The sequence below is a fragment of the Heteronotia binoei genome, chromosome 2 (genome assembly GCF_032191835.1).
Source record: "Heteronotia binoei isolate CCM8104 ecotype False Entrance Well chromosome 2, APGP_CSIRO_Hbin_v1, whole genome shotgun sequence".
In the NCBI taxonomy this organism is placed as follows: Eukaryota; Metazoa; Chordata; class Lepidosauria; order Squamata; family Gekkonidae; genus Heteronotia; species Heteronotia binoei.
The window spans coordinates 150518120-150543346 of NC_083224.1; the positions used below are offsets into that span (position 1 = coordinate 150518120).

Sequence of the window (25227 nt, forward strand, 5' to 3'; positions counted from 1 at the left end):
AAGAAAACACATAACACTAAACAGAAGTAGTACCGCTTGATACATTGACCACTTTTTTAAAAAGCCTTTGGGAGAAACCTAAGAATGGAGATAAAACCCAAATTTAGATAGGTTGTACATTTGAATCAAATTCCTGATCACATTCAACTATTTCAACACACAGCAGCAACTGCTTTAAAAAACTTTCTGTGCCACATTCTAAAATCTGACTGGTTTATTTTAATACTTTATTCTGTAACTATACAACCTGTTTTTTTCTTCAAAGAGAGGAATCTAACCAAGTACTCTAATGCTGAATAATTAGAGCATAGGTATGTATGACGGCATAATAAAGAATTTGTTTTGTTTTAATATCTCACTTCTGGATAAAAGGTTCATATCCTCATATAATACTAGTTGGACTTTCAGCTTGGTTTGTCAGCTAATACTAGACCACTAGTGCAAATATGCTCAAGTTCTTAGTTTTCCCACCAGAGGGCTATCACATTTACCTTGTAAGCATTAAAATTTTAAAAAAACCCACAAGATTTTATAGTTATTATCAACAAAGTGGGTGAAGCTAGTGCAGATTTTTGTTTACAAAATAAATTACAGTGCATAAAAACAGCAAATCCAAGTAACTAGTGTGTCAGGATATATTTTGTTGCTTCATACTTGTTCTTAATTACTCATCTAAGACATTGGTAGGTTAAATTTTAATAAAACACAGATTTCAAAGGATTGTCAATCTATCATTGGCTAAGATCAAATTAGTTTACTTCAGGCATACCCTAAATTTTGACTAAGTGTACTGAGAATTTTAACTCCCCCCTCCCAGAATTGGCAACAGCCATTATTGATTTGTTTTCAAAATATCCAGTTTCAAAAGCAGCTTACGATGCAGCATGGCGATCAAAGAAACAGTCCCAAACCAACATGGAATCATACAACTATTTGCACATTTCTTTGCATCTATGCCACAGTTAAGATTTTTTTGCTACATAGCAAAAGATGTTCCATATCTTGGCCATTAAACCATTCCGCAATGTTGAAAACAATTTTCATAACACTAATTTACTCTGTTATTTCTCCAGATGTTTTAGCATTAGCACAAGTGCACAGTAAAGCTAAATTTAAGTTCTTTGTTATTTAGCATTACGTTAGGAACCTTTCTGACCATAACTCCTTCATTGGTGAGCAGCCAAACCCAAGGAGAACAGAGATTTTTATGCATTTTTAAGTTCCTCAGCCACAGAATTCTGTCTGCTAAAACTGAAAACATTATTTCCTCAAATTTAGGCATATGCTGAAGCAATGGTTTCTTAAAGACAAAACTAAAGTTATGGCTGCAAATTATGCAAAATAAAATGCTAACTCTAAGGTTGGTTCTACCAATTTAAATGATTTATGGACTTAACCAGCAAGTTATTGAACTCAATCAACCAAGAGCATTTTCTTTGCTATGCACTACCAAAATGGATGCAAGATGACCATGAAAGTTCAATACTTCACTTCTAATCACATTTGTGACGCAAGAACCACTAGACTCTGCAGGATGCTTTTGTCAGTAAACATTTGTACAGTTGTGGTGTGCAACCCATTTGTACAGTTGTGGTATCAGCTGGACAATGGAACTTTTGAGTGAATTGTACCTATCATTCAGTACTGCTTACTAGTGATTTCTTTCACCAGAATACTCAAACTTCATCCTGCCAACACTGCTTCAGTTTAGACATAGTTAACTACCCAGTGCCATGCCCCTGGACAAAATCAGAGGTCCCCATGGCTATTTTAATATGAAAGAATGTCAGGAACTTTGCATATATGGTTGGATGGGACCATAAGTACTAGGTTCACAGTAAGGAAAGACTCACAAGCATTCTAAACAATAAGCAAGGAACATGGAGAAGTATTGGGCCTTAAGAGGTATACCACCACACAGGCAGGCTTCAGATTCCTTTTTTTTGTCTTCATGCCATCTCTTCTTTACTGAGAATGATTTCCACACACACCCTCAAGCGCACATATAAAATTTGTGCACAGGTGTGATTATGAAAGTCAGGAAAATCATGTGGGAGGCTAATTGTGATGCAATCCAATAGATACACTTTGGCCATCCCCAACCTACAATATTCTGTAAGAACTGAGAGAATTGTATTATGAGAGCATTATAAGATACATCAGATCAAAGATACACACTTCAAAGTTAGGGTAGTAGGACTGCAAACTGTTTGCAATGGATACTGCAAGAAAGCATTCACTGCATAGGACACCAACTCTTTCATAGCCTATCATATTTTTAAAAAATCTTATGCTGCAATGAATGAAAGTGCACACTGCTTTGGTATTTTGATAGAAAAGCAGTTTACCTGTTTTAAATAAGCAGTGAAGTTTCTGCTTATGCATCTTGTACATATTTTCTGGCAACAACCTAACATGGGACATGCCAATTCCTTCTGCAAATAAGTTGCATTAAATTCCTTTATAGCATCTCAAATGTTAAAAATAATATGCTCTTTTGTTCCATGTAAGTAAAAGGAAAAAAATGGGAAGACAATGATTTATTTAGGTGATTCCCCAGTAATAAACACTGCTGATCTAAACCAAATATATGTAGTCCATATTAATCTGAATGCTAGCTTAAATAGCACTTTCAGTTATCCAAATGGCTGATGGTATAAATGTTATAGGCTGGGGTATAGAAAGTCACGTGGGTAATTTTTACGCATACTGTGATTTTTTTCCAGAAAGCTTCTCTTCAGACCCACAATCCTAGCAATGTAGCTGGAAAAAAAACCAGGTAGCTACCTAATATCTCCCTAATAGACTTTTTGGATACCAGCCAGCCATACTGTATGCATGAAGAGCTATTTCAAACAGTACAACTAAAATATTTTGAAGAGGTTTTTCAGATACGGCAAAGTACTCTTATGCTCTAGTCTAATTCACCAGTGAAGTCACTTACAAAACATATCCGTAGCGTTCTGCTATAAACATGGGATGCAACCATGTGCAAACCTGGTTTTGGGAGTAGCCCATCCCTTCTTCAATGCTAAGCTTGAAATGATACAAAAAAGCACCAAAACACTGTGTTGATCTTTAAAGTGTTCAATAAAACAAACATGTCTGAACTGATTTACACTGTCAAGCTTTTAGTTCTAAACAGAAACAAGAAGAGCTTCATGGTTGCTTCCATCCTTTTAACTGTACTGGTAACAACTCCTTTCTTGAATATTGCTCTGAACACATTAGATCAGGTCACTACTTCCTAAAAGATTTTAATGTAGGATGCCAACATAGATATTCAATTCTATTTCAGCTATTAATTCAAGGCAGCCAATTTGCAAACAGCAAATGTGTTAGAACCTGTAACAAGGCACTTTTGCTAAATCAGAAATGGCAAATCAAAACAATAAGCCTAAACAGCACCCAGTACTTGTTTGTACAAAACAGCCATCTTTTATCATGCAACAAGCCTGGACTATAAAAATTATGGACCATTAGCAATCACTGCATTTCCACCAAGGAAAAAAAATGCAGATATTTATATTGGAATTGCTTTTCATGTCCTCCCATCCCCACCTCTAGGATAGAAAACGACTATTTTGTAAACAAATAGCTATAAGGATGGTTCATCCACTGATCAGCAACAACTCATAACACAAAGCTGAAAGTGTGAGTGACCTCTACAGAAAGCACCATGTTCAAAGAAATACGAAACCTCTTCAGTGGCTTTTGAAATATGACCGATTTTTCAGACATGAAAAAGCCACTATTTGTTCTGCCAGACCATTAAGAGATAAACATGATTTAAATAATATGATTGGGATTAGCTTAATTGACATAACAAAAACAGGATACTTAAAATATCTTCTGAACCCAAGATAGAGAATTTGGAGAGCTCTGAAAAACAGAAGAATCTGCATGTTTTAGTAACACTTACTTTGTGCCTATATTATCCAGTAGCCACACACTATTATCTGTTTCAGCATATGAACAATCTTTTGGATAAGGTTTGCTAAGAAAGTAACAATAGGCCAATACACAAACCAAACATGAAGCCTGTTCAAAAATAAAAATGTCAAAACAGCCTGTTCTCTAGTGTTCCTGCATATTTGCATCACAAACATAAAAATTAACACCACGTTAGCAGCAAAGTATGACATACAATATTAAAAATTTTTAAACATAAATACAGGTGAATATTTGAGAAACAGTTCAAGAATAAATACACAAAAATAATCTGAAGGCCATAGTAGAAGATAATTTGTGTACAATTAATGCAAACATGTTTTCCAATAATTTTTCATTACAAATACTTCCTTTTTAGTCAGTCTTCATCAGCAACATGGATTTCCAAATTTCTGTTAAAGGCTGAGCAACTTTGAAGTATAGTTGTTTCTTATGATAGCAATTAATGTATGAGCTTTACAGCTGCTCTAGAATGTTTGAAAGAATGAAATAAAAGTTTTTTTAAAAACAGAATTTAGTGTCAATGGGATCTTTTTGCTAACATATTTTTCTAAATGAAAACAATGTGATTAATAAAACATTAAGCTTTGCTTAACAGCTCAGCAGCTATTCTGACACCCATTTACATTCCAAACTTTTAACTATTTTCTCCTTCAGTAAGTTACACACCATAACAATGTCTTGGTTATATGACAATACACTAAAAACATACACTGGTCCCAATAGCCATGACACAGAAATAACACTGAAGTAAGAATTTGCTTTTATCTCCATACAGCGTACCATGCTAACATGTGATGGAATTTAGATAATTTAAAAAAGATGGAAAGAGCAGCAGTTTATCCACAGCAGAATATAATCGTTAAAAAAAATCCAAAATTCTAATTTAGATCAGGTTTTGTAAAATTGCTCTATAAATTTCAAAAGTTGTACCCATGCATGTAAGGCAGCAGAATATGCAGTAAAAGATCACAGATTCAAAACAAAATACTTGCAAAAATGTTAAAAAAAAAAGTCAAAACAAGGAAATCTTGATTATGAACACCAAACACTGAGAAAGCAGAGTAACATGCCAGGAAAAGTTGTCATATTAACAGAACGTAAACTAGAGATCCTGACATTCACAGGCATAAAAAACACATTAGTCTAAGAAACCTGAGTGAAAATTCTGAGGAACATAGTGCTAGAAGAGTTTGTTCCTTCACAGGTTCATTGTAATCAGAACCCGCTGCCAAGGTATATGCAACATGTCTTTGTTTCCCATTCCACCAAATGTTAAGTCTTTAAATGAAGTGGCCCTGGGTGCCCAGGCAGCTGGGCAAGGAAAAGGCTAAATTTAAACAGAGGTAATACCTTCCTTCCTTAAGAGGAACTTTTTATGGCAAAAGTGTGCATTGTACTTTCGATGAATCAAAAAATGCTGTTCAGAAGCGTGTTTAAGTCTTCTAGTCAGATTTCCCATTCTTATGAGCTTTGACTTCTCCTTGTCCAATAAGACAAATAACTTTGTAACATCCTTTTGTAATTTTGACCATCCACATTAAGTTCATGACATCCAACACTATGCTGGAGATAAACCAAGCGCTTTGAGCTGCAAATCCTAATCTGTGGAATGCTTCTGTTCCATACTCAAAAGCAACGTGGCTATAATATACTGGCATAACTGCAATCCTCGCCAGGAAAAACACGACTGTCATGAGCACTCCATTGATAATGTTGCCTTTTGAAGACTTGGAATACCCCAACACTTCAAAAAACCACCTATGAGAGAAAAGACATTCACACAAATCAAATCAAGTAGATAGCATGCTTGTCATATTTCTTCTTTACAAACACAAATTAGGATTTGGGAATTTATCAGTTATACCAGGGATGTCAAACTCATTTGTTATAAGGTACGGATCTGACATAAATGAGACCTTGTTGGGCCGGACCATTTGTGTCATAAAATGTAATGCCAGTTAATTTTAATTTAATTGTTTTAATTTTATCTATCCTTCCCTATCCTGTAAGTGGGCTCAGGGCGGCTTACAATAGTAAAATCAGACAGAATTAAAATAGTATAAAAACCAGCATTACAAAATCAGGAGCAGCTATTACAATAAACAATCTTAAAAACATAAGCAGCAAAACTACCCAACAGCATGTGGCATAAACAGTATGACATAAACACTATAATGGTGAAATGCTGAGGGGAAGTGATGACTTTCAAAGGACGCCTACTGGATTATTTAAAAGACTGGCAGAAGAGCTCCATCTTACAGGCCCTGCAAAACCTCGATAAGTCCCACAGGGCCCGGATCTCCAGCAAGAGCTCATTCCACCAAGTAGGGGCCTGGACCGAAAAGGCCTTGGCCCTCATTGAAGCCAGCTGAGCGTCTTTAGAACCAGGGACTATGAGAAAATGTTGAGTAGGAGACCTCAGAACCCAGGGGGGTTCATATGGGGAGAGATGGTTCCGAAGATATGCAGGTCCCTGGCTGTAAAGGGCCTTAAAGGTAAGGACCAACATCTTAAACCAGATCCAGTATTCAAAAGGTAGCCTGTGCAGTTCGCGCAGCACTGAATGCATCTGCGCCCACATAGGCCTCAATGCCGTTAGGAAAGATATAAACTTTATAAAAGACACAAACACAATTGAATATTTTTTAAAAACCTAAAATAAAATAAGTATAAAAGATTTGCACTCTTGCATTATTTTGTTTATTTAACAGTTTCTTGCTCTCAATTATTGCATCAAAATCTGGAGCCACTGTCTGTGCTGTAGCAATCTTGAGTATGCTTTCAGGTATACGTCTGTAAGTTGCAGACCTACTTTTGATTTATTGACATTAATCACAGAAATATCATGGTCAATGCTTTGAGACTAAGATCCATGGGAAAATGGCTGGGCACTGTGAGCTTTTGTACGTAAATTGCTTCATGTGCTGGCCAGCTAATGGAGAAAATAGAGGCTTTGCTCTGTAGCTCCTGTGCGATTCAGCAAACCTGGCAAAGCAAGCTGTGATGCAGACGGAAGCAAGAGAGAGAGAAGGAAGCAGATGACAATGAGTTGCTTGCAGGCCTGAGAGGAGCCCTCTGGGGGTGTGATTTGGCCCTCGGGCTCCACATTTGACACCCCTGAGCTATACTAACATCCCATTTATGAATTCCTGCCTTTTATAAATGTTTTATTTCTAAAAAACTTTCTTTAAAAACCATAAAAGTTTTAAATAATACTCCTCTAAACATATGAAGTTTTTTCTAATGGTATATCCCTTCTGTTTTGACTATATTGTGTAGGCTTCCCAACCCCCCCGCCCTGGCGTGGGACTCCAGAATTTATAGCCTCCTCCCCCGCTCTTCAAAAGTCCAGAAGCGGGAGGGGGGGAGGGGAACGGCTCCAATTTCATGCCACTCTCCTGGAGAGAGCCTGCCTGATTCCCTGCACCCACCGAAGGCTCGGCACTGGAGTCCAGTCATCACCCAGGCATGCTAAGAAAGAGCCTAAAAAGAAGGGAAGGGAGGGGGGTGTGTGTCTGTCCTGTCCTGTTAGTAAGGAAGATTTGTAGAGCCTGTGCGATTTGTAGATCTCATTGCTCAAACGGTGGTTGGTGTGTAAATAAACATTCCTTCCAGGCACCGAGAGAGGGGAGATCTAGCAAACATTTTCTCCTCACACAAACCTGCCCTGTGCCTTCACTACAGAACAGAAAGGCATGAGGTGTTCTTGATGAGATTTTGAATGATGCATGAACTGATAAACTGCCTTGCCCTCAACCTGTCAGCAGCAACTTCTGCAGAACTTTGCAGCAGAATACTTATTGAGAACTTTTGGGGTTGCTTTGCTTTTAAGACGAAAAGCCTCTCTTCCAGAACAGGAATTGCAGTGGGTGGGTGTACAGGCAAGGAGTAATCTTCTGACGCTGTTTTGCTCTGCTACTAAGGTGCTTTCTACAATGATTTAAGGTATTGGTTTAGAGTGCTTAAGTTTTCGTTTTATGTGCTTTTCAGCCGGGCTGGGCTAAGCGCAGTCCCAGCCTTGTGTTCTTGTGGAGACTGTTTATTTTTTCATTGTCTTATCTGATTTATTGCCTCCTCTGCTTTTATTGCCTTTGGCTACCCCATGTTCAGCTTAACTTTAGTATATGCTGGCCCGGGTGTCTGGAACATTCTGAAGAAATTTGTCTTAATTTTTAAAACCTTGCTAAAACTTTGAACCCAGTGGCACCTTTAAGACCAACAACGTTTAATTCAAGGTATATTTTTTCATGTGCAAGCATACTTATTCAACTCATTTCCAGATTACAGAAGTCATTTTCACTTGAGAAAATGGGTGTTAAACTAACCTATTTTTATTTGCTAGCATTGTTTAGCTGAGTTAATTATCTTGCTCTCCTCCCCCCCCCTTAAGATATAGCAGGGTTTTTTTTTATCACAACAAACACACCAAACAAACCAATCCTATAACAACTGGGGGGAGGGATTTTCCAGGTAAAGATCAGATAGTTTGACAGGAATTGTATTTTTTGTGAAAAAGAAGCAATATAGTTTATTGCATTATGAATATGTTGGTTCTAGATGACATTTAAACATATTTTTGAGCAATGTTTCCTCTAAGCTGAGTTAGTGTGAGCTAGTTCAGTTTTTAGTCTCCAGCTCACACATTTTTGTCTTAGCTCAGGAAAAATGGCCCCACATGAAACTAATTTATGCAGGAGCTCATGACTTCAATGCCAGTAGCTCACAAAGTAGATTTTTTGCTCACATGACCCCACAGCTTAGAGGGAACATTGCTTCTGAGTCTCAGGTGTTCTAAATGCAGTACTGCAGATATTGCTTTGATATTGTGTTCTTTTCTAATCCCACTAAATGGAAAGACGAATAACTGATACTTGAAAGTATTTCCTGGAATTATGGCATATCTCCAGATTACAAAGTCAATTTCTACTGGAGAAAATGGATGCTTTGGAGGGTGGCCTTTGGGAGCATTGTAATCCCCTGAGTTCTGTGTCCTCCCCAGGCTCCACCTCCAAGTCTCCAGGAATACCCCAACCTGGAGCTGGCAACCCTACTCCTGCCTCTGGTCAGTGACAGGTCTTGGCAACCCTAGAGCTATTCTATTACATGATGGTAACCAGAGCTGCTTATTAGGATTTTTGGTAGGGGTGATATATGCAAACCTCCACTCCCAATTGCTAGACATAGAGGAGGACATAATATGCTCTAGTGTGCATATAAGAATTTTCTCTGGTGTGAATTATCTTAAGCTTCCAAATTGCCAAGTTCCTGAAGCATAAAGAGCTACAAATTCTTTTTTGTGGCAAAGGGAATGCAACTGAGAAATACCTGACCACAGAATTACCAGAGGTATGATAGAGCTACTTAGCCTTGTAATTGTGTTTGACCTGAGAAGACAGCAGTAACTAAGTCTTACTAGGTTGGGAATGGCTTCCACTGTTTAAGGGGGAAGCCCATATCTGTTTTGAATTAAGTGACATTATTTAGCAAGCTTTCATCCAAATTTGTCAATTAGAATCTTATCATTTGAATTGAGTCTAGCACTAAAGTCTCTCCCCCCCCCCTTTAGAATCAGGTGTGCTGGAGTATCTAATAAAAGTTCTTCAATAAAAAATTCAGATTAATTACAGCACCTTGCTATATCTGATCATTTTTGCTGGGGAGGGATATATACATTTAGTATTAGAAGAGACCCCATTTTGAAGTGTAGGAGGATAGCCATTGCCCATGGGTTTGAATTTTTTAGATGGACACATTCAATTTAAGTGATGTAGAAATTAGGATTCCTAAACCCCCGTGAAGGGTTTTAGAGGTGGGGTTTGATGCAGTGTGCTGGAAGTGATATAGAGGAGTGAAGCTCAGGAAGTGACATCACTTTACCTTTGACTTGGAAGTGATGTCACTTCCTTGCTCCTGGCTCCACCCCCAAAGTCTCCTGGCTCCACCCCCAAAGTCCCCAGATATTTCTTAAATTGGACTTGGCAACCCTAATATTGTGTGACATACACTGCAAATGTGGCTATATCGCTTACTGCACATTCAGATAATTTGTAACTGCATTCTTGATAAGCTACAGTTTAACTAAATATTGGCTTAGTGTAATGGCTTAACAAAAAGGTTGTTCCAGGAACTGTGTTCGGTTGATAAGTAGAATTTTAAACCATGGTTTGTACTTGGTTTTTTATCTGTGGCTTGTACTAACTGTAGTTTATTATGATGTTTGAATGCAGAAATACTAGTTTATTCAATTGCACTAGTCCTTTTAATGTGCAATCTTAAGTAGAATTACACCCTTCTAAATCTACTGAAGTCTATACATGCTAGTATGATACAGTATGGAGAGTGAATTCTTACACCAGTGTTTCTTCTCTGACATGGTTATTGCATACTATTAAGAATAGTGTAGTGTGTAACACTGCACAGAATGCACTGTTAGCCTCCTCCATAAAGAGAAGAAAGCATGGACCAATTGATTCCAGCTTTATTATGCATTCAAAGGGCATGTACTGTAAACCTGGTTTGTTTGCTTCTCTCTAGCTATACCTCCTCTCTGCTAGCCAACAGCTTACCAAGCATTCAGACATCATACTAAATTATGTATCAGCAGGGCTTTTTTTGAGCAGGAACGCCGTTCCGGCTGGTTTAGCGTCAGGAGGTGTGGCCTAATATGTAAATGAATTTCCTGCTGGGCTTTTTCTACAAAAAAGCCCTGTGTGAAACAATAGTGATATCAGGGGTGTGGCCTAATATGCAAATGAGTTCCTGCTGGGCTTTTTCTACAAAAAAGCCCTGTGTATCAGGAACTATGGCTTGAACAAACCCCAGTTAGTGAAAACATCTAAATATAGACAGTCAACAAAGCAGGGATTGTTAGCTTGCACAAGACTTCAGCGTTTAGACAATTTACTAACCACCGTGGCTTACACCAAGTGTCGTTTGCTGTGATGTCTGAGTTTACAAACCACACAGAGGAGAATAGGGAAGTTGTCTTCATTGTTAAGATACAGGAAGGAAACATGAAGCAGACAAACCAGGCTTACATTACATGCAAACTAGAAATGTGTCACCTGCATCTGGTAACTAAACCTCCATTTAAACAAACCACAGCTTATTGTTTTGTCTGAATATAGCATTAAAGAACATGGCCCAATAACGCAATTTTGATTATTGTAATTGGATGGTCTTGATTTTGCCTGGCAGACTGAAATGGAGTCTTAGCAATGAGTTTGAATTTAAACAAGATGTCATGAAAGTCTCTGATCGAAATGAAAGTACAAGCCGATCAACATTGCCCCATTGCAGCTTGCAAAAAAGCACTAGGAAACAGAATGATCCCATTTTACACAAATGTCAGCAATCCTGTAGCTTTTCTCCCCTTGCAATCATTTCCCCTAAATGGCACAAGGCAAATGCTTACATGATGGGACTGGCATTGTTACTGCTCTCTGGTGATTCAGCTCCACATCACATTGGTGAAGTAAGTATGTGTTCCTCCACATACACACATCTAATCCATTTCTGGCACTGGCATGATTTTCCTGTATGATACTCTCTCTCACCTGGCCTCTGCATTATTATAGCTAGAGCAACATGGGATGAACCTGTTCAATAATTTACAATCTGGCATAGAAGGGAAGCAGGATGTTACTAAGGTTGCTGGTAGGATCTATGCCCTGGCTCAGCTTGGAGGGTATATGCCACTGGTAAGTGCAAGTGGGAGCCTATGGTAGAGCACACTATGACTTCTTTTGCATGCAATCTGTTTAAACCTGAAAGCCACAGTGGCTCCAGCCAGTGATACTCAAGACAGAATTTGGTTTAGCAGAGAAATATTCTCAGAAAGTACATCAAATATGTTGCTTTGAATCTTAAAAAGGAATGTGGTGAAGCACAATATGCTGCCTTCAATAATTTCTGTTGACAAGCTGAGATGATGCTCTGGTGTATAAAGGTTACAGAGTTCTCAAGTTAAATATACAACTGAACAGCACAGCTTGACTGCTTTTATTAATGCAACAAACAGATGTGTGAATCTGTAAACTAGGATTATAAACATCACCATCTGGTTCACTTCATACTTAATTGATATATGCAAACTGATGGAATAGTAAACACTTCAGTATAATTCCTATCAGACCACATTCTGCCCTTGTCAGATAATTAGCAATTTAGTTATGTTGGGGACACTTTGCCCTTTTGCACTGATAAGGCTTCACAACATCATGCTTTAAAATGGCTCAACATGAACACAACAAAAAGATGAACAATATATATTCCAAACCTTAGCAAGATGGTGACATTTCTAGGAACATTTTAAAAATGTGTGTGTGCTAACCATTTCTGTATATTGCATTTAGAAAAATGCACATTTTGATGGTTCATTATAACGATAAATATATCCCTTCTACTCTTCAAACAAGCAACTGCCCCGTATATCTAGCTACAACTATCCCTGAAGCCATTCTGAATTTCAGTATGTGGGAGTTGCTGCCATGTAGCTTCTTTCTCCACCATAAAGGGAATTGCAGAACCCCACCAAAATTATTATGCTCAAAGATCCCATTTCATGTTTCCTTCTCATGATCAGTGTTGACCCAGTTTCCAGAAAGAGTGAGATTCACTTGGGGGAAATGTGTTGTTCAAGCATTAATTTTTGTGCTGTGAGAAGAAGTCACACCTTAATTGTTAATGGCTTTGTTTTCAATAGGCCACTATAACTTCTAGCAGAAATAAATACTTTGGGGGATGTTATTTCTTGTTTGAATACCAGAAAAGGTAAGCAAAATGCTCCATGCTCTATCACAGCTTTACAGTAGCTTATGAAAGGTCAAGCTCATTTGACCTGCCATCAAAAGGATAATAGCTTCTGCAGTGTTCCCTGTCTAAGCTGCAGTGACTAAAGGAACAGAATTTCAAGATTTAAAATATGAGCTACTGTATCTAAAAATATCTGGAGTCAAAAGGAGAATGAAAGTATGAATTATTCAAGATAATTAAAAAGAAAAAATGATGAGTTAGCACATTCAAATTCTAAGCAGAAATAGCCACGCTTGACTTTTCAAAAAATATACTTAGCTGCTTGATACAAAAATTGCATTATTATTACTTGAACAATTCATTATAAGTAAAGGTTTTACTTGATATATAGCCATTAATATATGTTACAATCAACTTATTTAGAAAAATACATTTTACAGAAAAGTATTCCTCTTAATTCTCAGAATGTTCTGTATGTATCCTGGGGTGTGTGTGTGTGATGTATCATGCCAATGTATATGCAGTTCTTCCAAGTACGTTCAACTGCTGAAAATGCATCAATTTGACAAACTAAATAGTTTCATACTCCAGAAGAATAGCCACATTAGAAAGCTGCAGCAAAAACTAGCACACGTAAAACTAGTATGCACTGTGTTATAAACTTTCATGAGCTAGAGTCTACTTTATCAGATGAAGAAGTGTATGATGCTTATCAGTTGTATGAAGAGGGGGCATCGCTCAGTGGTAGAGCATCCACTTTGCAAGCAGAAGGTCCTAGGTCCTTGGCGTTTCCAGTTAAAAGGATCAGATAAGTATGTGATGTGAAAAATTGCCTTGAGATTCTGCCAACTGAGGCAGACAATAAGGATCTTGATAGATCAATGGCCTGACTCATTACAAGCCAGTTTCATATGATCAAGAGCTTTCTTCCTGAAGATCCAGATTTCACAGGTATCACCAGTGTATCTTAAGTAGAAGAGAAGTGTTTGGGAACAAGAGCAGCTCTAAATCTGGGCATAAGGGGCCTAATGCATTTCTGCTGTATACATAAGAGAAATATGTCAGTTTTTAAATGACATAGAGGCAATATTCAGATTCTCCAGAGAAAATATTAAAATCTCCCAGAATATACTGTTCAACAGAAAAGTCACCATTACTAAGCAGAGCTTCTAAAAGAATCTTTAGTGAAATTGCAGGAGTAGAATTTTCAGGAAATTTAAACTATTTGTGCAAAGCTTTAAAAAAGACTGGGTGTTTATTATCCACTTCAGGTGCGGATCAGTTTCACAAATCTAGGCTATCAGCTTTTATCTTTATTTTATCTTGAATACATTTAAATTTTACAAAGAAATGTCAAAGTCTCTAACCCTCTCATATTTCATAGTTCCTTGGCCCCATATTGTTCACATTTTCCCCTTCAGTTGTATCTCTGTGTTTATTAAAAGTCAAGACACTTCATGTATCTCATAGAACAGGCTTGAGTAGTTCATGAAAACTCATGCTACACAATGTTATGGGAATGATTCAACCCTAACGGTGAACCCTTCTGTCAGAAAAAGTCTCCAGTGTTAGCAGAATAGAAACTGTATACAACTGTTAATTTTTAAACTGCCACTACCACTAAACTCTACCTGGTTTGCATATGTTTCAAGCATCCTTTTGGGAAGAAATCTTAATCTAATTTAGAAGACATCTTCTTTTCTATGTACAGTCATGTTGTTAAGAAGTCCTTCTTGGAAGTCGATAAGTAGCTACATGGATGCTGATGACAATGAACAGCAGTTTGAGAATATTTATGAAGTTATCCATCTGTATTATCCATTTAGAGAGTGTAGTAGTAGCCATTTCAGATAATTTTATATATCTCATCTTTCCAATTATTAAAGTGATTTATATTTTACATCTTTCATCATATTTGCTGTCTAAACAGTCCTACAATTAATGTCTTACAGATGGAAACTGCAACTCACTCAAGATTAAAACATCAAGTCATGTCAGAAGTAGGATCTGAATCCAGGCTTACCAGATCTGCAGCCACTGGATTATTAAAAGGCAGGAGGCTAATTAAGGACAGCTTATTAAAGTAAGAGAAATATCACCTACCGCTGGTTCACAAAAGGAGTTGAAAATTCTGCAAGCAGACGAAAATTAGCAAAATATGCCAATAATCCTCTATCCTGGATAATAAAATAAGCATTAACAACAATCAGGAATGTATATCTTGGGAAAGTTATTCAAACTATGCAAATACAGCTACTTCAGTAGCTCTTGTCCTGGAGAAAAAGCTGCAGCAGAATGGTAGGATACATGCCAGTGATGGATTATTTTAAGTCCCCCCCCCCCCACAACAGACACTTCCATTCTTAGTGAGTCCCAGCACAGAGATGCTACCGCAAGAGTTACTGTATACTGATCTATGTTTAATCAGCCTCACACATATACAGTATAAAACTGACCCACTGCCAACATGACCTTTGCATGTCAAAAACATGCTAAAAACACACCACTTGATAGCAATCTAGGAAAGCAAAATATAGGAGTTGGGAGTCATTAAATGTGGAAATCATTGCAAAAATGCCCTAATCTAAAACTGATGTTCTATACTTTACAATCTATTTGAAGAAAAGAAGAAGAATTGCAGATTTATACCCTGCCCTTCTCCCTGAATCAGAGACTCAGAGCAGCTTACAATCTTCTATATCTTCTCCCTCCACAACAGACACCCTGTGAGGTGGGTGGGGCTGAGAAAGCCCTCACAGCAGCTGCCCTTTCAAGGACAACCTCTGCCAAAGCTATGGTTGACCCAAGGCCATTCCAGCAGGTGCAAGTGGAGGAGTGGGGAATCAAACCCGGTTCTCCCAGATAAGAGTCCATGCACTTAACCACTACACCAAACTGGTTATAAACTATGAAACAATGTTCTGTGTAACCTGAAAAACTGATTTGTATGATTCAACATTGACTTAATATGTAAGCATCTTTACTAGCCATAGTTACCACTGGTTTATGTTGTTACAAATAAGATTTTAAAAAATCTACAAATGTTGTAGCTCCACAAAGACTGCGGTTAGAAAATTAAAAGCAAGTTTAGAAGAAAGACAACAGTCTATTAAATAAAAGTAGTGTTATTGTTGGCAGCTGTTAACATCATTTCTGAAATGTATCTCTTATCTTTCAAGCACAAAATATTTTATTCCCAGTGAGGAACAATAGCAAATGTCTCACCTTTTAAATAATGCTCAGATGGGTATCTATCTAAGCATTATTTAAAACGTGAGACATTTCCTGACTTTCATACAAAACAAACAAACAAAAAAGCCCAAGAATTTATCACAAAACCCTTGGGAGAACCCAGATTAGCCTGTGATATATGGTACTAGCAATTAATTTCAGTTAACTGAAGTGAACCCTCCTTACCCATTAGCTTTGCTGTTGAAGGTGTAACATTTAAGAAGTCAAAATACTCCCAAATTTTAAACACTGTCAAGGAAAGAAGCCCAGAATGGATGGGACTATGCACAGGTAAGGAATTCAGTAAGAAGGAAACAGGCAGTTGTACTAAAGAGCTCTTAATTACTTGACTGTTGTGTGTGTGCATATGAACAGTGTGCATGAATCACTGACGGGGGAAACATAAAGATGAATTATACAATAAACTTTATATGAGTTACAACAAATAGGGTTTTCTAAAAATGGACCACAATCACTGCTTGCAATTTCTCTTCAACATAAAAGGATATTTTCTGAATTACACTCTCAGTTATTAATATTATCATAATTTTTCACCTTATCTAAATTACTATTCCGATACAAGGCTTTACTTTCTTTTTTCAGTGTATTGTACAATTTCAGTTCTTTTCATTTCATATTCTTTTCTTGGATCCCAAACATATTTACTAATTCACTTAAACTAGATTCACAACCTATAAATATTTAGGATTGGGGAAACACAAACGCATCTTGATTATGAGAGAAAATGAAGCTTAACAAAAGGTCACCAGTGCCCTCTTTAACCATGGCACAGTATAAAAGTTATGGGGTTCAAGGAGGAGATTGGATTTATTTCACGCTCTTCACTACCCAAAGGAGTCTCAGAATGACTTACAATCTCCTTTCCCGCCCCTTCCTCACAACAGACACCCTGTGAGGTAGGTGGAGCTGACAGAGCTCTGATAGAAACTGCTCTTGAGAGGAACAGCTCTGTGAGAACTTGTGACTGACTCACGGTCACATAAGCAGGTACATGTGGAAGAGTGGGGAATCAAACCCAGTTCTCCCAGATAAGAGTCTGTGTACTTAACCACTACACCAAGCTAACTCTCTAAAATGCTACTACTACTACTTCCACTCCCTAAACCCACTGAGCTAGTTACTAGGCCATTACAAAATTATGAAGACACTCACCAGTACAAAGTAGTAAGCATAGAGTGCTACTAAATGGTGAATTACAAAAAATATATCTCCAATCGCCTTCCAGTAGAAAATAATAAGCAACAAATCTAGAGGGGGGGGAAGAGGGAGAAAAAAAACACACTAAATCACTACAGTTATTATTTCCCTCCTAAAAGTTTCTATAATACAAGAATCTGAAACCTGATATGACAAAAAATTTTAAAGTAACAAAATAATGCTTTTTAATAATTCCTTAACCAAAGGCTTCAAGCATGACCATATGAGGTAGATTAGGCTAAGAAATTGTGACAGGCACAAGGTTCGCCAGTGAGCTTCCACATCAATGGGGATTCAAACCCAGCTGCCTCAAGTTTTAGTTCAACTAAGACTATGCCACACTGGCTCTCTGCCTATGATTCAGCCGTAATGCCTTTGCAACACCACTGCAGTGCCACGCCTGATTATGGTCATATACTAATTCTAAGATATAATGTATGTTTCTTAGAATTGTATATGGAAATTTTCATACATTAGCAAACGCATGCCCCATAGACAGTCAAGAAATACCTATGTGGCTACAGTATACTGATTCACTTGAACGCTCACGGTTTCGAAGGGGGGGGGGGGCTTCTGCAAGCAAAAAGTCTTGGCAACCAAATACTGACAACATTATGTTGCTCACCATATTAAGTGTTATTATATACCACTTTTAAAAATACTCTCCAAAATATTTCAGATAATGCACATGACTTTCAGGTGTTCATTTTCTTTTAGAAGAAGATTATAGAAAATATTGGATTTATATCCCACCCTATACTCCAAATCTCAGAGTGACTTACAATCTCCTTTACCTTCCTCCCACACACACCAGACACCCTGTGAGGTAGGTGGGGCTGAGAGAGCTCTCACAGTAGCTGCCCTTTCAAGGACAACCTCTGCGAGATCCATGGCTGACCCAAGGCCATTCTAGCACCTGCAAGTGGAGGTGTAGGGAATCAAACTTGGTTCTCTCAGATAACAGTCTGTGCACTTAACCACTACACCAAACTAGCTTTTTTACAAATGCAGCTGCCCAAACTGCTTTTTCAAGGAGAACATAATGGTGGTGGTGGTAGTGGTGGTGAGCAACTAGATACTGAAATAAACAGAGCCATGCACTTTAGAATTTAATGTACTTATTATTTTTATGATCAGTTTACTTGCCGGTTTCACCGGGGACAGTTTGAATTCAACATATTCAGGAAACCAAAGCTGTAGTAGTACTTTCAGAAAGAGAGTACACCAATAAACTACTTAAGTGTGGCAAAAAGAGCCGAGAAAAACAACAGAATGAGCACTTTATGTCAAATCATTCTGAAGTTACTTGATTATTCATTTGTTTATCCGGATGCTCTTTTTTGCAACTGGTGAACTCCAATGTTTTCCCTAAATTTCTTTTAAAAATAAGTGATAAAAAGAATCCCTTGTGTTGAATGTATTCTTCTAATGATGCAAGTTTAAAAAAAAACCCAAGGTATTTTCATACAGTTTTTTTGTTATATTCCTCAAGAAACATTTGGAAATAGTCTATCTATCAATAGTTTCTGAAGCTATTTTGTTTCCCAGAAAACAACTTATTCAAGTAAAGCCTACTTGTGTACAGACAATAACTCTTTGGACAGACTGAGGCAGTATTGTTGAGAAGTTGTTTCCTATGGTAGATTTTTTTGCATCACACAGTGATCTTTGGTCAAACAACATTTGCAAATGTTCATAAAAGTGAAAGAAGTCCCCAGAGGTACAACCAAAACTACTGCAAAATGACATGGGTACTCACAGATAAAAATATGGAGCAGAGGTCCATCAGTGGCTATTAGCCACAGTGTGTGTGTATATATAAAAATTTTTTGCCACTGTGTGACACAGAGTGTTGGACTGGATGGGCCATTGGCCTGATCTAACATGGCTTCTCTTATATATATTTGGTGCCTACAGTTTATAACCAACTCTCCTCGCCATGCCTGAAGCACTTTTGGAACTATTTTAAAACTAATTTTGTTTATGACATGAAAAAAATAGGCATATAGCCCCATTTAAAAAGGGGAGAGAGGCAGGGAGGGTCAACTTTCATTTGAGAGTAAAACTGATTATATCAGATAACAAGCAGGTCTATGCAATTTCACATTCCTAACTGCACAGTTGCAATTAGGAAAACAACTTTCCTCTAATGGCTACTCTCCTTCTCTTTCATTACAAACAAGTGATGCTAAACCATGGCTACCACTACATGAGTAAAGGGAAAGTAAAGGAAAGTAATTCTTGTTGCTCTATTTAAAATGACTACTTGCACAGCCCAAGAATACTAGAAGGTGGCAAAGGAACTAAAAGTTATAAACCAGTTTTGAAATAATTCATAATAGTTTTGAAGTAATCTATAATATATAATCTATTATAGCAATACAAAAATTGCTTATTTGCTCTACGATATCAGCAATCAAATAATCAGTTTTTCCTGCATGGCTCCTTAATCATATATAAAAAAGCAAGAGAGAGAGTAACATTATTGTAACAGTTGTGCATCTTAGAGACTGTCTCTAAAAGCCAATAATTCTAGTAAAAAAATCTTTTATATAGACATGTATATTTTATTTTATATTTTCTAAATATATATTGTTTATGTTATTTTGAACTTTGTATGTCCTTCTGACAAATGACTAATAATGCATAAATTACCTGAAATGAGGTAGCCTGTAGTAATGGCAAGATTTAGTTTCACTATAGAAGGATCACCCCTATAAATAAAGACATAAAATTTATATTATATATCAATTTATGGCAGATAATTTCATTGGTACAGGAACACTGCCAGCATATCCTCCTTCCCTTCTCTTCACACAGTGTCCATTTTTTCCCTCCCACATCGGAGGATGCTGGAGGATGGCACAGGAGAGGTTTTATTTAACTAACCTGGATATACGACAAGCTGACAAAACAGCAGTCATGAATATGAAGTTTTTAAAGTTTCTTTAATGGACCATAGAAGATAACAGAAAAAATCGCAATAAATGAAGTCAACGTAATAATATGTTTTAGCTTTAGAAAAGCATATTTTCCTCCTCACTTCAGCCAGTAGTGGTCAGATATGCTTTGGTTCCTTATACCGTAACATGGCCTCCATCCCCCTGCTGGTACAGGTGCCTCCATCCACCTGCTGGTACCATCCGAATTACTAGGGCTTAGTAGTGGCATAAGAAGATAAAGACTAGAGCTGCAGCTGAAAAATTTGAAGATTTTCTAAAATGCCAGATTTAATTTGCTGCACCTTACACAGGAAAAAAGCTCCAAGAATTTCACATTTATTAATTCCCACTTGTGGTTTTGATTAAAATCAAGCATATAACCTGGTGCCTGAAATGTGCAATGTATTTCTATGCCTTGAGCAGCTCTGACAGGGCAGCATATAAACATCCAAAAACCCTGATGTAAATGTAAACAAATGTATGTGGCATAAAAGGATATACAGACTCCAGGAAGGCTTGTTTACTGATCCTTTAGCCATTTTTCTTTTCCTTACTATCTTCACCCTTTGGTTCTAGTGATTAATATCTTAGTTGCAATTTCCTAAACTTGATTATATGATATCTCTAAAGAGGACACTACTGCTCTAACAGTAATATAGCCAAGACATAGCTTATGTCTGCCTTCCCAGGGAAGAAATACCTTTTAAATCAAAATGATTACAACTTTCTTTTACATTTGGTCAACTCAATTAAGACATTGTGGACTCCAACTAAGTATCATACCTATGAATGGGAAACAGGGAAACTAGTGTACTCAGCAAATTCCTGGTGCAAAGAAGACAGCAAAAGTATTTCCAGTCTCTTACAGGCCATATGCCTGTAGTCAGTAAGTTAATACAGAATTCATAGATGAAGCTTTTTACTTAAGGCCTACCAGAAGTTTTAAAGTGTTTGAAAGTATGATTCACTCTTAAGTGCTGCTGCTTCTCTCTTTTTAAACAAATTGAAATTCAGCAAATAAAGGGTACATAATGTAAGACTCGTCAGGCACGCCCATAAGAATTACTACCTAAGATCTCCAGAATTACTGGCCAGCCTGTGGGCAAAGTTTCACATGACAAATCTGTGTGGGCTGGGGGAAAACATTAGCAGTAGAGATCGAGCTTAAAAGTCTAACACTGCATACTCAGGCTAGAAATCTTAGCACATGAACACTGCATGGAAATGGTTATGTTTATAAACTACCACATGCCTTTAAATAGGGCTTTTTTGTAGAAAAAGCTCAGGAGGAACTCATTTGCATATTAGGCCACATCCCCTGACACCGACAACTGGAACTGCGCTCCTGTGCATTCCTGTTCAAAAACAGCTTAGCCTTTTAAAAATGCAATGCTTCTGAGTCGCTTAGAGAAATCTGGAATTTCATCATGAAAGTATAAGCCCTATAAAGTATCATCAGATACTGAAGTAGAATCTTGGATTTTACTTGCTAATATTGGTATTAATTTGGAGGTGGGGATGCAGGAATCAGCTATATTTTTCCTGAATTAGAAAAAGACATCATGCTAAAAGGAATCAATATGACCTCTAAACCTTATTTCTATTCTATCAGATGTTAAATGAATCCCAGCTTTAGGCTACAGTTAACTATTTTTAAATTATACAAAAATTTAAAGGAAGATTTATTTTACATTTTCTATAACCTCAGGCATTTATCACTCCAGTGCAATGCTGATTTATGTTCACTGAATTCCCTAGCTTCTTCCTCAGCATTAAAAACAAGCCAACTAGCCCTTTTTCAAGCTCATGTTAAAGTCTCAATATTATAATTATATCAATTCCCAGGAGGAACTAACAGCAGGTAAACTGAACACAACGCATAAATCACTTGGGCTGCTTCAGAGAGATTCCAGTTACATCTCTTTTGTACTGTTTTCAGGTGATATACATAGCAGTATTGATAGCAATATTTATTTTCTAGAGATACAGTCTTGTTTTACAGGGTCTGCAAGAAACAAGTGGCCTCAAAAACTATTCTGAACAGGAATTCAAGTAATATAATTAACAATTTCAAATAAGGCTTATATTGGTAGAGCATTTTGCTGCTCAGGCTACCATTAACTTTTAAGAACAAGAACAGTGTACTGTTGTCTAGTTCCTGAAGCTACAACACTCATTCCAGTCCATGGATTATTTTATTTTTGGTATAAGAAATAGTGAGATATTGTTGATGTGGTTATTTAGCTGTTATGTTGGGGTTAGCTTAATTTTTTTTATTATTACGACCACAATTCTGACAAGACCTCAGCCTCCATCTTTACGGTGGAATATTGCTTCTAAAATGTTCACATTTGCATGACTATAAAGATTCTGTAGAATCAAGTAGGTCCACTTCCCTTATATTTTAAATGAAACTTTAAAACACTTGAACCACTTATTTATTTATTTATACATCACCTTTTCCCGCAATGGGGATACATCATTCTCCTCTCCTCCGTTTAATACTCAACACTTAAGAATGATACAAGTAGGGAAGGAAAAGGAAGTAGGAAAAAAGGATTTATGAACAAGGATCCGCCTTACCAAACATGGTCAGCATTAACAGCTTCGTCATATAATAAAATATACAAACAAAATGCTCCAACCACCAAGGCATGGAATGTTGATACTGTCCTAAAAAAGAGGCAAAAGCAATCTCATTAGGAGTGTTTTGGCTGTGTTAGTCTAAAAATATTTAAGTACAATTAATCTAGGCATTCTTGTAAATTCTTAGTTACAATAAAGAAAGTAGTATTTGCAGAAAAAGAAAACAATGGAAAATTAGTATTTGATCTATCAGGCAACAAAGCCTATTTTGATCAGCATGCAAAGCGAAATCTAAGAAAAAATACAGATTACGCTGCAGCATATTATTTCAAAGTAGGGTTGCCAGACCCTACCCCCCACCGCTGCTGGTCAGCAGGGGAACTAATCTGAAGAAAGAGAAATGCCCAGGGCCTCATCACCACACAGGAAGTGATATCATAACACCAGCGACATCAGGCAATGCTCTGGTATTTGGGCAAAAAACTCTGATAGAAACTGGTTTTACCATAATTTGCCCAAATACTAGAGTGTCACCTGGATGTTGCTGATGTGATGACATCATTTCCTGTGTGATACTGGCAACGAGGCCTGGGCCCTTCTCTTTAACCTGGTAATTTCCCCCCATCTCTAGCTGGTTGCCAGGAGGGATGTGACAACCCTATTTCAAAGTGCTTATTCTACACATGTGATTCACATTGTGATGGCTGCCAAATGCTGGATAGATACAATGTTTCTTTGATTAGCAATTTCAAAGGAACAAAAATTATAGAAGGAAAATATCTTCTGGTGTTTCACAGTATTTGCTGTTCAGTATTTTATTGTCAAATAACTCCCTGGCTTCAATTTAGGAATGCTAAAACATCAGAAAGTTAACATTCTGCAGTGAATGAACACCCATTAATGGCACTGGGGGGGGGGGGAATCTACTACCCATTTATTTTGAAACTATTGCAGCAGAAGAAAACATTTGTACTTCTCACCAGAAACTCATTTGCATATTAGGCCACACCCCATTGCCAAACCAGCCGGAAGTGCATTCCTGCTCAAAACAAGCCATGCCTCTCACTATGTTCTTTGCTTTTCCTTGACCTGCCATGTCAAAATTCAACATGCATTCAAAACAATAACTAAGCAGTTTCTTTTCTTAGTCAATGATGGGGGGTTACCCGCTAAAATTCTACAGTGCAAAAGATGGGCAATAAAATACAACGAAGGAAGCAACAAAACAAAAGCTTATAAGCTAGATATGGTACAAACCATAGCACTTATTCAGGGCACTTTGTAAAAGACGGAACAAAATATTTTCTAGATCTTCTAAATACAAAATTATACATTATTAATAATTCATTTTTATTCCATAGATTATTCTACTGTTTATAAACTTTACCTTGAATTCCATTCAATCTTCTTCTTTTGGTCAAGATTATTAAAACCAGAAGTTACACGTGCAGAAACCCAAGAACTTAATACATGGAAGAGAAGCTGAAATATAGCAAAACTACTAACACCAACTCCCAAAATGAGTTTATTGGAGGCAGCCATCATTCTTCAGCCTATTAAAAAGCAAACAGAGTTCCTCAATTCAGCAGCTGCTCAGCAATGAAGTGTATACAAAACAACCACCATCCTGATTTTTAAATCAGCAGTAAGTGATACTGGATACATAGTCTGCACCTCAGAAAGCTAAAGGGCAGAAGCATGTGTGCTGAAGAAAGATATAGCCAGATAAATGGCTAAAGATATACCCAGCTAAATTAAATTACAACAAAAACTTTAAAGAAACCACAGTATGCTTTAGGGCTGACAACCTTCAGTTGGGGCCTGGAGATCTCCCAGAATTACAACTGACTTCCAGACAACAATTAGTTTTCCTGGAGAAAATGACTGCTGGTGTCTATGGTATTACATCCCAGCTGAGGTCACTCCCTCCTCAAACTCTATCCTTTCCAGGCTCCATCCCTAAATCTCCAGGAAATCCCAAACTTGGTAACTCGAACTCTGCATGAATCTTCATATTATGCCCCACTATGACTATCTAGAATTGCAGCCATAACCATTTTATTTTTCAACCAGAGTTGAAGTTGACTCCAAACAGATTTATAATAAAAATTCTGCCCTCACTTTACATCCACTAGACAGAGCTATCATTACAACTAAATTTCCTGTGAATAGTAAGGTAGATAAAGATCAATGATTTTAAAAAACAATTCTTAAATGTCAAGTCAGATTTTAAACAGTATGTTTCAGCCAGGTTTTTTTTCTTTTACAATAACGTGTTTTAAAATGAAATCTAAATTTAATGCAAGCACCTTTTAAAAGTTAACTTATGACCCCTTGAAGATACTACTTCTTTTTAAAGAACTACAGTGAAAGCCATCTTCATCAATCATCATACAAGCACAACAGCTCATAAAATTATATTGTGGGGAATATGGGCCAAAGATTGGCAAATCACCATAGATGTCACCTACTGATCCAACCAGGTTACCTTCTGCTTCTATATTATGCCTAGGACTCACCACAATTGTACCAGTGAGTGACA

The 25227-nt window shown here is 37.2% G+C and overlaps 1 protein-coding gene across 2 annotated transcripts in view; it reads right to left on the reverse strand.

The window, feature by feature from the left end:
* Positions 1 to 3242: 3242 nt before the first annotated feature.
* TLCD4 (TLC domain containing 4) overlaps positions 3243 to 25227 on the reverse strand; it is a 43888-nt gene continuing 21903 nt past the window's right edge. For both annotated transcript variants that reach the window (XM_060232225.1, XM_060232224.1), the window contains exons 2-7: positions 24073 to 24238; positions 22683 to 22772; positions 19813 to 19871; positions 17113 to 17207; positions 14812 to 14885; positions 3243 to 5712 (exon numbers count right to left, since the gene is read on the reverse strand). In XM_060232225.1, coding sequence (XP_060088208.1) covers positions 5397 to 5712; positions 14812 to 14885; positions 17113 to 17207; positions 19813 to 19871; positions 22683 to 22772; positions 24073 to 24230 — 792 coding nt within the window. In that variant the 5' untranslated portion in view covers positions 24231 to 24238 and the 3' untranslated portion in view covers positions 3243 to 5396. The remainder of the gene's footprint in view (positions 5713 to 14811; positions 14886 to 17112; positions 17208 to 19812; positions 19872 to 22682; positions 22773 to 24072; positions 24239 to 25227) is intronic.